Here is a 13270-nt window from a genome sequence, read left to right as displayed (position 1 = left end):
CTAACATTCAAACTGGCCTGCAGCTGCGACGTCCCTGCCCTCGTGGTCCACAGGGACAGAAGGTTAATTATTGCCCAGACAAGGGCTGTTTGTTTGAAGTTGTTCTAAGTCCTGGCGTCTGGGGGTTCTGAAAGCTGACCTTGCACCCTTGGCAGGAACTTTTAACCCCGATTGCTCAGGAGCCGCTGGGACGCTGACGCCAAACTGGGCTTCTTTGTTTTCCATTGATCACAAACTTGGTTACTGGGAAAGAGGTCAGAGTCCCCTCCTTCTGACAGGCCATGTGTTGTGTGAATCCCCTGGTGTTTCTTGGTGGAATAAAGTCACCCGTGTGCTGCTGGCCTGGGTGGGGTGCTGAGGGCCGCGTGCTGCTGGCCTGGGTGGCGTGCTGGAGGCTGTGTGGGTTGATGTATGTATCAGGCCCCTGCAGGCCTCAAGTGTCCGGAGCTTTCTCTTTGGGTCTTAGGTGAGATTCTAGCTGGGGAGGGGAGGAGCATGCGTGTGTGGAGAAGAAGAATTGTTTCGCACAAGACTTTCTCAGACTTCTGAATTGAGGTTCTTGGGAAAGAAACATTCAAGTTGTGTGACTCACACGTTTTGGCAGAAATAAGCACAGAGCTTTGGGTGCGGGGAGGAAACCAAGGCCGGCTCCTTGTCAGCCTCTCCACGGCCGTAGTACCACCCCCGACGCTGCCACGGAGGGTGCCTCGGACGCCCGACCTCAGCTGGGTCCGACAAGCCCTCTGTGGCTTTTACCGTGTCTCGTCGTGAGCGTCCCCGGCTGTCCTCGGCCTTTTCGGGTTTCCTTCTTGAGTCCAGTCTGTCAGCGGCTTCTCCGGGGACCTCACGCTCCTCCAGATGTGGCTGCTTCCCGATTTCCGCTCCGAGGCCGCAGTGTGGTGGGAGGCATTTTCCTGCTCTTCCCTGACACAAGGCCCGCGATCCCTCCACGTGTGACCTCTGGATTTCATAACCTTCTGTCCTAAGTCCCTCAAATATTTGCGACAGGCCCGTGGCTTTTGCACTAGTGCCGCCTGCCCCAGCCCTGGAGCCCCTGGCCGCACACAGGCTCGGCGCTCCTCTGCCCTCTGCAGCGCTGCCCACCCAGGCACCCTGCAGCCCCATGCAGAAGGTGCCGGTGACCTCGGGGGCTCCCTCAGGACTAGAGTGCTCTGGCGAAAGAGTGTGGCGGCCGCCAGTCGGGCGCTCAGGGCCTCCAGGGTCCCTCTGGACAGTGCGTGTCTGGGTGGGGATCCATGTCGGGAATGCCCAGGCCCTCCCCCGCACCAAGACCACCCAAGCTGCACCCCAGCCCGGGCTGCCCAGTGGAGAAGCGCAATGTTCTAGAATATTCCGCGCCCCTACCTGCAGTGTGAAGCCAAGAATCGCTAGTGGTTTCTGAGGGAAACCTGTGCTCACCCAGGAGTCCGGGGATTCCGCCCCCTGCGCGTGAGCGCACATGCACGTGCATACATGATATCACGCTTGCACATGCTCATGCATTCATGCACATGTGCCCGCACACTCAGGCCGACACCTGACCCACGCCCAAGCCACCTCAATGACCAGACCCCGTAGGCCCATGCGGGGCTGCAGTACCTGTGCCACGAGGTTGTTCCTTCCCGGCTCTGCCCCTCTCTGGGTTCCCCCACAGCCTCTGCCTGGGAAGCTGGGCTGAGAGCGGCCCGGCCTTGCTCTGACCTGGCCTGTTCCAGGGCCACCCCGATCTCCCACTTGCTGAGGACTCCGCAGGGCAGTGAAGACAGCAGCGGAGCCTGCACGTGCTGGGATGACAGCAGGGAGGCCTGAAGGGGTGGCTGAGGCCATCACAGGGCCCTGTGCAGACGCCTCCCAGATGCTGTCTGCACTGGTCTGGTTGAAATGGGGGCCGACAGCAGGCCTTGGTGGGCACCCTCGGCGTATCCCAGCACTGAGGACGCCCTGAGGAGACACATCCCGATGGCTTCCTGGCTGCCCACCCACCCCCGGTTGCAGCCTCCTTCCTGCGGTGCAGCCGCTCACAGCCTGGGCTCATTCCACGTCAGCGCTGGCTGCACTCTCCCCGGATGCCCCGTGGGCTGGCCACCTCCTGAAGCTTCCTCGGGCACCTCCAGGTCTGTGCGGGTCCCACCCAGCTGCACCAAAACTGTCCGGAGCTTCCGATCGTCCTGCGCACATTGGGAGCAAGTGTGGCCAGGGAGGCGCTCCACAGCCACAGTGGACATAGGATGCCCTGGGTGACTGTGGAGAGGGGCCCCGGAGCTCAGCCTGCAGAGCAGGGGCTGGATCTTCCTGCCACCGAACCTCCTGCCTTTTACCTTTTGCGTCCAAGTGGCCACTGCTTCCACCACCTTCGGATACCAACCCAGTGATGGGGAGCAGGGCATCCCTCAGTGTCACTGAGCCTGTGATGGCCCCAGCGCGCCCCCTGCCATGAGCTCTCCATGTTCGTCGGCAAGAGGAGGAGACCCTGGCAAGTTGGGAATCAGCCTGAAATTGCTGTGAAAATGACAGAGCTGTGGCATATGCGGCCCTGTCTCCCCCACACCAGGTCCCCAGTTGCCTACCGGGAGCACACCTAGGTATATGCTCCAGCACATTCACTTGCACAGGCACGCACACACAGACACTTGTACAGGCACATGCACATACGCGCTTGCATGGGCACACACACACACGCTCGCACGGGCACACAGACACACCCACAGGCACGCCCACAGGCATTTACACACACGCACAGGCACACACACGCACAGGCACGCGCACATAGCTTGCACAGGCACACACACACTTGCATAGACAGGCGCACACACACAGGCACACGTACACGCTCTCACAGGCACACACACACACAGGCACACGCACACATTCACACAGGCATGCACACATGCACACAGACCTCGCCATCAGCATAGGGGAGGCGGGCGTGGAGGCAGCAGCTGGAGCTGGGGTGGAACAGATCCCAGGAGGCTCTAGCTCTCCCGAGGAGGGGCCTGAGCGGTGCCCCGAGCGAGGAGCTGGGCGTACGGGGCATCTGGCGTTGCAGGCTCCTGGGACGTGGCTCCCGTGGCCAGGGGAGCCGAAGCAGCGTTGTGGCACAGCCTCGGAGCCTGCCGGCCTGCAGCTGCAATGGTGTCTACGCTTCTGGGTGGTTGGAAAGCATGAAAAGAGACTTCATGACACATGTAAATCATATAAAATTCCAGTTTTGGGGTCCAAGGACAACTTTCGTTGGTGCGGCCACGCCTGTTCGTTTCCTTGTCTGTGGCTGACTTTCCAGGGCAGCGGCCACGGATTTCAGGAGATGGGAGGCCTTCAAAACGGAAACCACATCCCGGCCTTTTCAGAAAAGCTGTGCTGACCCCTGACCCAGAGCCTCCCGCTACGAGAGCTATGAAGATGTGCCTCCTAGCTTGTCGAAAAACTGCACAAAAATGATTAAAATATTAAATAAAAAATGAAGAAAATACTAGAAACCCATATGGACAAGCCTGTCATTTCCCCATGAGGAAAGCCTTTTACAACGTGTCAGGCGGACCACGGGCACACGGCAGAGAGTGGGTGCCAGAGGCGGAGCCCTGCCCAGGTTTTGGGGCCCAGCCGGCATGGGGAGCCCCAGTCTCCAGTGGGCCTTGCAGGCTCAAATCTGAAATCTGGGCCGGGATTCAGAAGCCGCAGTGCAGCGGAGGCCCTGGTCACGTGCGTGGCCCCCACGTGGCAGCCCCTCTCCCTGCCGGAGCTCCTTCCTGCATCCTCTCCCTCATGTGGCTCACAGGAGATTGAGCACCTTGCATGCTCCTGCGCCCCATCCCACGTCTCACAGGGTCCCGGGAGGTGCCCTATACCCCCGGCCGCGCCAGGACCAGAGAGGGCAGGGGCGGGCACCCTGGCGCTCAGCCCAGGACTGGGAATGCCAGAGGGAGCCGTGTGCGGGTGGGTGGGTGAGATGGGCTCTGGACGAATGGGCGCGGAGACCCAGGAAACTGCCCCCAACGTCTGTGGCGCTTTTGTCCCAGGCGGAATTCCGGGTTTGGTTTTCTATGAAAAGGTGAAGTTCAAAGAGAGCAAAGCCGCGGCGCTGCTTGGTTGTCCGAGTCGGGAACGAGGCCGCCTGGCGCGTGCGTAAGGCTCCCGGGACTTGACCTGCCGCCCCTGGAACCCGCCCCCTCCCAGGCCTTGGACTGAGCCACGCCGGCTGTGGTTCTAAGCCCGTAGCACTTGGTGGCCCGTGGGCCTCCTCGAACGCACCGAGTCTGAGGCAGCAGCCTCCGCCCAGCCGGGTGCCTTCCGCACAAAAGCGCCCAGGACGTCTTCCCACCATGAGGGGCACCGCACCCCCAGGGAGGCTGCCCTAGACCCCTGCCCTCTCCGAGACTCCCCCGCCCTCTGCGCCCACTGAAATCTGAAGCTCAGGCAGCGCCGGGTTTGCTGTGGCCGCCTGAGGACCGCTGGTAACCCCTTTCCCTCTCTGCCTTTAGGGGATGATTGCCGAGCTGAAGGTGCGTGGGGACCCCCAGGTGCACTGCCTGGACGAGGAGGACGATGACTCGGATGGGGTGAGTGATGGCTGGGGCCCGGGCAAGGGGCTCCCTCCACCCCTGGGACGCGGGGTTCAGAGCCAAGGGCTGTGTGTGTGTGTGTGTGTGTGTGTGTGTGTAGTGTCCCTGTCTTGTGTGTTGTGTCTGCATGTCTGCATGGTGTGTGTCTCTGTGTATGTGTGTGTGAGTGTGTGTGTGTGAGTGTGTGTGTGGTGTCCCTTTCTTGCGTGTTGTGTCTGCATGTCTGCGTGGTGTGTCTCTGTATTTTTGTGTGTGTGTGTGAGTGTGTGTGTGTGAGAGTGTGTGTGTGAGTGGTGTCCCTGTCTTGTGTGTGTCTGCATGTCTGCATGGTGTGTGTGTCTCTGTATTTGTGTGAGTGGTGTCCCTGTCTTGTGTGTTGTGTCTGCATGTCTGCATGGTGTGTGTCTCTGTGTGTGTGTGTGTGTGTGTGTGTGAGAGTGTGTGTGTGGTGTCCCTTTCTTGCGTGTTGTGTCTGCATGTCTGCATGGTGTGTGTCTCTGTATTTGTGTGTGTGTGTATGTGTGTGTGTGTGTGTGTGAGTGGTGTCCCTGTCTCGTGTGTTGTATCTGCATGTCTGCATGGTGTGTGTCTCTGTGTGTGTGTGTGTGTGTGTGAGAGAGTGTGTGTGTGTGTGTGTGTGTGTGTGTGGTGTCCCTTTCTTGCGTGTTGTGTCTGCATGTCTGCATGGTGTGTGTCTCTGTATTTGTGTGTGTGTGTGTGGTGTCCCTGTCTTGTGTGTTGTGTCTGCATGCCTGCTCTGTGTGTGTGTGTGTGTGTCTCTGTATATGTGTGTGGTGTGTGTGTTGCTGGAGTATGCAGCATCACGTGGTACCTAAGTGGAGACTCCGCCAGTCCCAGAAGGTGTGAGAAACTGCAGGGAATTCTCATTCGGGGCCCAGGTCACAACATGCCCGTGTAGATGTGGACCCACAGCCTCCCTCCTGGGCGGCGTGGGCAGGACACAGCGTGGCTGGGCTGTGGGTAGCATGCATATATCCATGTTACTTTCATGTTTTTTTCTATGTTTTGCCCGATAATTCTGTTGTTTTGACCTGGAACATGCCAGAAGATGCCAGCTTGTTTACACGGCGGCTGTGTGTGACGAGGCGGCTCCCTGGTGCGGCTCGCCGGGTGCTGGGGGTGGCTGAGGTGTTGGGTGCGTTGCCCCTCCGTGGCTTACCTTGCCCGCGCAGGGCATTAGCGGCCCCGAGGATGTTTCTCCTCCGGGTTTTCATGAAGTTTGAAGCGTCTGGCTGGCTTGGCGTGCGCATGGCCCAGGCCTCGCCCCGTGAGGCCTCTGCCAGTGAACCCTGTGGGGGCGCGTCTGGCACGGCCTCCTCCAGGGCAGGGCTCCGGTCGGAGGAGAGGAGCGCGTCCTCCTCCTCTGTGTGTCTGACCAGCAGCCAAGGCACTTCTGGAAGTGTCACTGTCCTCGACCTGATTGGACGTCACTCACTGAAGCCCAGATGGTGCCCGGGCAGGGAGGGCAAGCATGCCCACCCCAGCGGCCCCTCCACGAGCGCCAGAAGGGCTGGACGGGGCAGGGGCGAGGTGGGAAGGGGCCGGGCAGAGGCGAGAGAAGCCTCCTTTGCTTCCCAGGCCTGCTGGAGTCGGGGCCTGGCCGCCATGTCTCCTCCTTTCCTTTTCAAACCCCTCAGGCGTCCGGAGACTTCGGCAGCGGGCTCAGGGACGCCCAGGAGCCTCCCAGGGTGGAGACGGTGAGTGGCCGGCGAGGCCAGCCCACGCTGCAGGGTCCCAGAGGCCCGTCCCAACAGTGGGGTACGCACGTGTGCACAGGCGTGGGGGCTCCAAGAGCTCACTCGACGCCATGAAGGCGAATTCCCGGCTGGAAACGCGCTGGCTGAGCACACACTCCAAGCCGGGGCAGGCCACGCGCCCACCCGCCTGGCCGCTGCGTGTCTCTGGCCAGAGGACGTTCCTTTGGAATGAGGTCCCGACCCTGCATGTTCCTCAGCCTTGAGGCAGCCTTGGCCTTCCGCTCCCCGACCCCTCCATGGGCTTGTGGGGGCCGCCGCGGGGTGGACGGGTGTGAGCATGGTGGCCGTCCAGGCGGCTGCCTTCGCGGCTTTCCCCAGCCCGGGCACCTGAGAAAACACGCAGGAGGGTCGGGGGCGGGGTGGGGTGGCCCAGCACCATGGCTGCCCCCTGCATGGCGCTTTCTGCTGGAGAAGGGCGTGGGAACGCGGTCCCCGTGGGGACCCTCTGCAGGGACACATCAGCTTTGCGGCGTGGCCCGTCGGGTGCTGGGGGCCTTCTGCGGCAATGGCGGACTCAGCCCTCCCGCCATGACAGGCGTGGTCTGGGACCCGGGGAAGCCGAGAACCCACAGGCGGCTGCAGCCTGGAGCTTCCCAGACTGTCCTGTTTCAGAGGATTTTCATCTTTCTTGCCATCTTAAGTATTTTGTTTCAAGTCTCCACTGGGCATCTGCAGCTGAATAACGGCCGCCTCCACTCTCGTCTGCCAGGGCACAGCCCTAAAACCCAGGCTCCCCACGCCACCCCCGGTCACCGCTCCACCCTTGGCTGGAGGCAGCCGCATGGAAGATTCCAGAACTGAAGAAAATGAGGAACAGACCACGCTGCCTTCATCAGGAGGTAAGCTCTTTTCCGGATGTGGTGTGAACGTGTGCGCTGTCGGGGGGTGTGGTGCATGTGTGAGTGTGGTAACGTGTTTGTGTGATGGTTTGTGAGGTGTGTGTGTGATATATGGTGTGTGTAGTGTTGTGTATGGTTCATGTGTGTAGTTTGTGGCACGTGTGTGTGGTGTGTGGTGTGATGTGTGATATGTGATGTCTGTGTGATGTATTGTATGGTGTTTGTGGTATGCAGGATGTGTGGTGTGCTTGTGTGTGGTATACCTGTGTGTGGTGTGTGGTGTGTCCATGTGATGTGTGGCATGTGTGTCTGGTATGTGGCATGTCTGTGGTGTGTGGTGTGTTTCTGGGTGGTGTGTGACGTGCATGTCTGGTGTGTGTGTGGCGTGCTTGTGTAGTGTGAGGTGTGCGTCTCTGTGGTGTGAGGGCTGTTCAAAAGAGGCAGAGGGCTGATGGGGCGCCAGCCAGGCCCATGGGCATGGTGCGCTGAAGGAGGAAAAGCGAAATGCATTGTGATCCTGGGTGTTCCCACACTCCCGTCCCCAGAGAAGCCACCTAGGACTTCCTGGGCCAGCGGCGGGGGGCGGTGTGAACATGGGCTGAGTGTTAGAGCCTCACGTGGGACCAGTCGTCACTTACCCCAACGTGGCCCTGGGTTTGTAGGAGGCTGTTGTCACTCTTAGGAGGTATCGCAGGATTCAAGGTAAGAAGGATGGTGATAAACGCCACAAACTGAAATGTATCTGTCTGCTAAAGAAGAAATGAAGAGGGGTGTGTGTGTGTGTGTGTGTGTGTGGTGTATGCACAGTGTGATGTATGTAGAGTGTATGGTGTGTATAGTGTGCGTGCATAATGTGTATTGTGTGTAGTGTACGTGTGTGGCATGTAGTGCACGTTGTGTTGTATGTGTGGTATGTATTGTGTATGTAGTGTATTGTGTGCACCTAGTACATGTGTGATGTGCATGTGTAATGTGTGTGTACAGTGTGTGATGCATGTGTAGTATTGTGTAGTGCATGTGTGATGTGTATGTGTAGTGAGAGTGTGGTGTGTGTGTATATTATGTGTAGTGTGAGAGCGTGTGTGTGATGTGATGTGTAATGTGTGTGTGGTGTGTGTATATGATGCATAGTGTGTGTGGTATGATGTAATGTGTATGTGTGATGTGTGTGTATATTATGCGTAGTGTCAGTGTGTGGTGTGATATGTGTAATGTGTATGTGTGTGATGTGTGTGTATAGTATGCGTAGTGTGAGAGTGTGTGTGTGTGGTGTGATGTGTGTAATATGTATGTGTGGTGTGTGTATATTATGTGTAGTGTGAGAGTGTGTGTGGTGTGATGTGTGTAATGTGTATGTGTGTGGTGTGTATGTGTAGTGTGTGTGTGGTGTGATGTGTGTAATGTGTATGTGTGGTGTGTGTATATTACGTGTAGTGTGAGAGTGTGTGTGGTGTGATGTGTGTAATGTGTATGTGTGTGGTGTGTATGTGTAGTGTGAGTGTGTGGTGTGATGTGTGTAATGTGTATGTGTGTGGCGTGTATGTGTAGTGTGTGTGTGGTGTGATGTGTGTAATGTGTATGTGTGGTGTGTGTATATTATGTGTAGTGTGAGAGTGCGTGGTGTGATGTGTGTAATGTGTATGTGTGTGGTGTGTGTGTATATTGTGTAGTGTGAGACTGTGGTGTGATGTGTGTAATGTGTATGTGTGTGGTGTGTGTGTATGTGTAGTGTGTGTGGTGTGATGTGTGTAATGTGTATGTGTGTGGTGTGTATGTGTAGTGTGAGTGTGTGTGGTGTGATGTGTGTAATGTGTATGTGTGTGGTGTGTGCGGTGTGATGTGTGTAATGTATATGTGTGTGGTGTGTGTATATTGTGTAGTGTGAGTGTGTGGTGTGATGTGTGTAATATGTATGTGTGGTGTGTGTATATTGTGTAATGTGAGACTGTGGTGTGATGTGTATGTGTGTGGTGTGTATGTGTAGTGTGAGTGTGTGTGGTGTGATGTGTGTAATGTGTATGTGTGGTGTGTGTATATTATGTGTAGTGTGAGTGTGTGGTGTGATGTGTGTAATGTGTATGTGTGTGGTGTGTGTGTATATTGTGTAGTGTGAGACTGTGGTGTGATGTGTGTAATGTGTATGTGTGTGGTGTGTATGTGTAGTGTGAGTGTGTGTGGTGTGATGTGTGTAATGTGTATGTGTGTGGTGTGTGCGGTGTGATGTGTGTAATGTATATGTGTGTGGTGTGTGTGTATATTGTGTAGTGTGAGTGTGTGGTGTGATGTGTGTAATATGTATGTGTGGTGTGTGTATATTGTGTAGTGTGAGACTGTGGTGTGATGTGTATGTGTGTGGTGTGTATGTGTAGTGTGTGTGTGGTGTGATGTGTGTAATGTGTATGTGTGGTGTGTGTATATTATGTGTAGTGTGAGTGTGTGTGGTGTGATGTGTGTAATGTGTATGTGTGTGGTGTGTGTGTATATTGTGTAGTGTGAGACTGTGGTGTGATGTGTGTAATGTGTATGTGTGTGGTGTGTATGTGTAGTGTGAGTGTGTGGTGTGATGTGTGTAATGTGTATGTGTGTGGTGTGTGTGGTGTGATGTGTGTAATGTATGTGTGGTGTGTGTGTATGTGTAGTGTGAGTGTGTGCACACACGTGTGCACGTGTGTGGGGGGGCAGGTGGGGAGATGCTGAGGCCCCGATGGTGGTTCTGGGTACAGGTGCTGGGTGTTCGCTGTGCTTCTCTTGCAGGATTTCTGTGGGTTTTCATTTTTATTTTAATTGCAAGTTAAGAGGGGAAGAAGGAGAAGGGAAATGCATGCTGGGCGGCAAGGAACTTGGGGGGCTGGGTCTCCTGTAACATGTTCAGGAAGCATCTCCCAGGCTTCAGCTGTCATCGGCATAGATGGCCACACTGGCCTCACTGCTGATTTTAAATTCTCTCTCCCTGTTGCTGGTGCCTGGGAGCCAGAGCTTCGGGGAGTGCAGCTTCAGGCTGGGGATCTGACCAGGGGCACCCAGGGGGGCCAAGAGCAGAGCTGGGGGCGCCTGGGGGACCTGACTGTGGCCAACTCTGCTTCTCTTTCCAGCTCAGATGCTTCCTGGCTCAGATTCTGTCTCCACGTGGGACGGGAGTGTCCGGACCCCAGGCGGCCGCGCAGAGGTAAGCCCACTCTCCGCGCTCTTGAGCCACCCTGAACCAGAGTTCTGCGGCGTTTCAGGCCACTCGCTGGTAAGCCTGACAGAGCCCCTCTGTGCCCAGCACACGGTGCCAGCATGCGTCCACCCTGCATGTCCACCAGGGGAAGGAGAGCCCAGCCCGGGACTCTGGAGGGCACAGCGGGGCATGCTAGCAGGTGTGTGAGCCCCACCCTAGCCCCAGCCCTTGTGTTCTTTTTATTCCCAGGGTGGCCTGAAGGGGCAGAAGGGGGAGCCAGGTGTTCCGGGCCTGCCTGGCCGGGCAGGCCCCCCAGGCTCCCCATGCATCCCCGGTCCCCCGGGTCTCCCGTGCCCGGTCAGTCCCCAGGGTCCAGCAGGCCCAGCATTGCAACCTGTCCCCGGACCACGAGGACCCCCGGGGCTGCCGGGCAAGGATGGCAGCCCGGGAAGGGATGGCGAGCCGGTGAGTCCTTGCACCCCCAAGTCCGGCCCATCTGGAGGTGGGGCTTGGGCAGGAGCGGGAGAGGCTGTAGCTGGCATGGGAGTGGGATGGGCTGGGATCGGGGCAGGGCAGCAGTGTCGCTGGGACCCTGGAGACCATGGGACCCTGCTTGGGGTTGGTGCTGGAAGGTGGTCGGGCGGGGGAGGTGCAGCTGCTCAGACACAGCCCTTGTGGGTGTGAGGAGGCTCCTGGCGCAGGGCCGGGGCATCAGGGGAAGGTGTCTTTGCCACCTCATGGGGACTTCGAGCGTGGGGTGCATTTCCACATGGATTCTGGGTGGGCAGGAGGTGTCATTTCCCATCACTAATGGCTTCTCTTGCACACTCAGGGTGACCCCGGTGAGGATGGGAAGCCGGTGAGTCTGCTTGTTCTTCTGACCCCGTGTGATCTGTGACGTTTGCTTAGACCTTGGGGCTTTGCCACCGATGACACTCTTTAAACGTGACCCAGTGAGGAGACTGCGTAGCAAAACCATTTTGAAAATGAAACTTTAAAGAAAAGATGAGTCTATTGACGGGAAACAGGCAGTTATGCGTTTGTGTTGAGATGTTTAGGCCACAACTACCAGGAAGAAGGAGAGGAGTAAGAAAAGGCAGAGCTACACACACCATAATGCACACACACACACCACACGTGCACACACACACCACACATGCACACACACACCACACATGCACACTTACACCACACACACCACACACACATCTCCACACACAGCACACCCCTCACACACACAGCATGCACACACATACCACACATGCACACACACACCACACACACCACACATGCACACACACATCTCCACACACACAGCACACCCTCACACACACAGCATGCACACACACACCACACATGCACACACACACCACACCCTCACACACAGCATGCATACCACATGCACACACGTATGTAACAGTCTAAGCACCGGCCAATGTGGAGGCCATCGGGACTCATCATATCCTCTGGAGGGGTGTTCCCTTGGCTCCCCCAGGTGGCTGGCAAGATGGGCTCAGGCCGGGGCTGCTTCACGGGCCTGGCACCCTCCTACCTTCCAGACCCTGGGGACTCCCCTGAAGAGCTCAGCTCCTGTTGGTCCCTGCTTGAGGGGGGAGCACAGAGGGTGCCAGGCCACGGCCCATGGCAGTGCCTCCCCTGACAGGGCCCCTGGCTGCTGTCTTCCAGGGCGACACCGGGCCGCAGGGCTTCCCCGGGACCCCAGGGGACATGGGCCCCAAGGGCGACAAGGTGAGTCTTCGAAGCTGGGTGGGACCCTTTTCTGTGTTGGCCCTTGGCCTGAGGTGGGGGGATGCCCGTGCTCAGGGTGTGATGGGCTTGTCTTGTGTTCCCAGGGCGACCCCGGGGTTGGAGTGAGAGGGCCTCCAGGACCCCAAGGGCCTCCGGGGCCCCCAGGACCCTCCTTCAGACACGACAAGCTGGTGAGTCCCACCCCTGGCTTCGGCTGTGACCCGGGGTCTGCCCTTCTCAAAAGTGGGCACTGCCTCTGTGGGGCATCTGGTGGGCATCAGCTCCACCCTCAGGGGCTTACGTGGGGTCTCGGCTGAGCTGAGGGGTCACAGGTGTGGTGGGAGCCCTCGCCTACCTGTCTACAGCTTCTCTGGGGCAGCAGAGGGGCTGTGGTTTCTCAGCTCCTCGTAGAAATAGCTTGATAGGCAGTTTGAGGGGCCGGGAGTAGCCCAGGCAGGGGGCGGGGGGGCAGGGGGGAGCGGGGAGGCGGGAGCCATGTAGGGGGCCGGACTCTGGGTACCACGTCTCCCCGCTCTTCCTTGCAGACGTTCATTGACATGGAGGGGTCTGGCTTTGGTGGTGATCTGGAGGCCCTGCGGGTGAGTGGCCCTTGGCCAGTGTCTGTGCCCGCAGGAACAGGCTGCAGAACCCCAAGACTCAGCTGGGGTCCTATAGGGGGTCGGGACCAGACCCGGTTTGGGGTTGGTGGTCATCCCTGGTGGGTCCCACATGGGCTGTGACCATCTGTGTTTGCCACGTCCAGGGTCCTCGAGGCTTCCCCGGCCCCCCCGGGCCCCCTGGTGTCCCAGGCCTGCCTGGTGAGCCTGGCCGCTTTGGGATGAACAGCTCCGATGTCCCAGGACCCGCAGGTCTTCCTGGTGTGCCTGGGCGGGAGGGTCCCCCCGGGATTCCTGGTCTCCCGGTAAGTCCTGCCCTCCATCAGTGTTGGGGCCCTGTCTGCTGGGAGTGGGGGCCTACCACCAGGCACCCCAGTCCTCGCCCCCTGTCACCTTGTCTCCTCTGGGAGCTGGTGGGTGGCTGCTGACTGGGCCACCCTGGGACATGCAGAGGCACCTGCGTGGCCACCCTGTGGTTCTGGGGGTGCTGACCAAGGGTGACCACAAGCAAGGCTTCCCACCTCTGGCCCTGTGGGTCCATGGACCTCACAGTGTCTCCATGAGCGAT

The 13270-nt window shown here is 58.3% G+C and overlaps 1 protein-coding gene across 2 annotated transcripts in view; it reads left to right on the top strand.

Annotated features, from left to right (window-relative positions):
• The window catches only part of COL18A1 (collagen type XVIII alpha 1 chain), a 97214-nt gene that overhangs the window by 56979 nt on the left and 26965 nt on the right, over window positions 1–13270 (top strand). For both annotated transcript variants that reach the window (XM_074389433.1, XM_074389432.1), the window contains 10 exons: window positions 4479–4556; window positions 6218–6277; window positions 7047–7176; window positions 10269–10342; window positions 10586–10801; window positions 11169–11195; window positions 12023–12085; window positions 12190–12276; window positions 12631–12684; window positions 12849–13007. In XM_074389433.1, coding sequence (XP_074245534.1) covers window positions 4479–4556; window positions 6218–6277; window positions 7047–7176; window positions 10269–10342; window positions 10586–10801; window positions 11169–11195; window positions 12023–12085; window positions 12190–12276; window positions 12631–12684; window positions 12849–13007 — 948 coding nt within the window. The remainder of the gene's footprint in view (window positions 1–4478; window positions 4557–6217; window positions 6278–7046; window positions 7177–10268; window positions 10343–10585; window positions 10802–11168; window positions 11196–12022; window positions 12086–12189; window positions 12277–12630; window positions 12685–12848; window positions 13008–13270) is intronic.

This window comes from Saimiri boliviensis, chromosome 18 (assembly GCF_048565385.1).
Source record: "Saimiri boliviensis isolate mSaiBol1 chromosome 18, mSaiBol1.pri, whole genome shotgun sequence".
NCBI lineage: Eukaryota > Metazoa > Chordata > Mammalia > Primates > Cebidae > Saimiri > Saimiri boliviensis.
The sequence above is the reverse complement of the archived record's forward strand: the minus strand, read 5'-3'. Positions and strand labels throughout refer to the sequence as shown.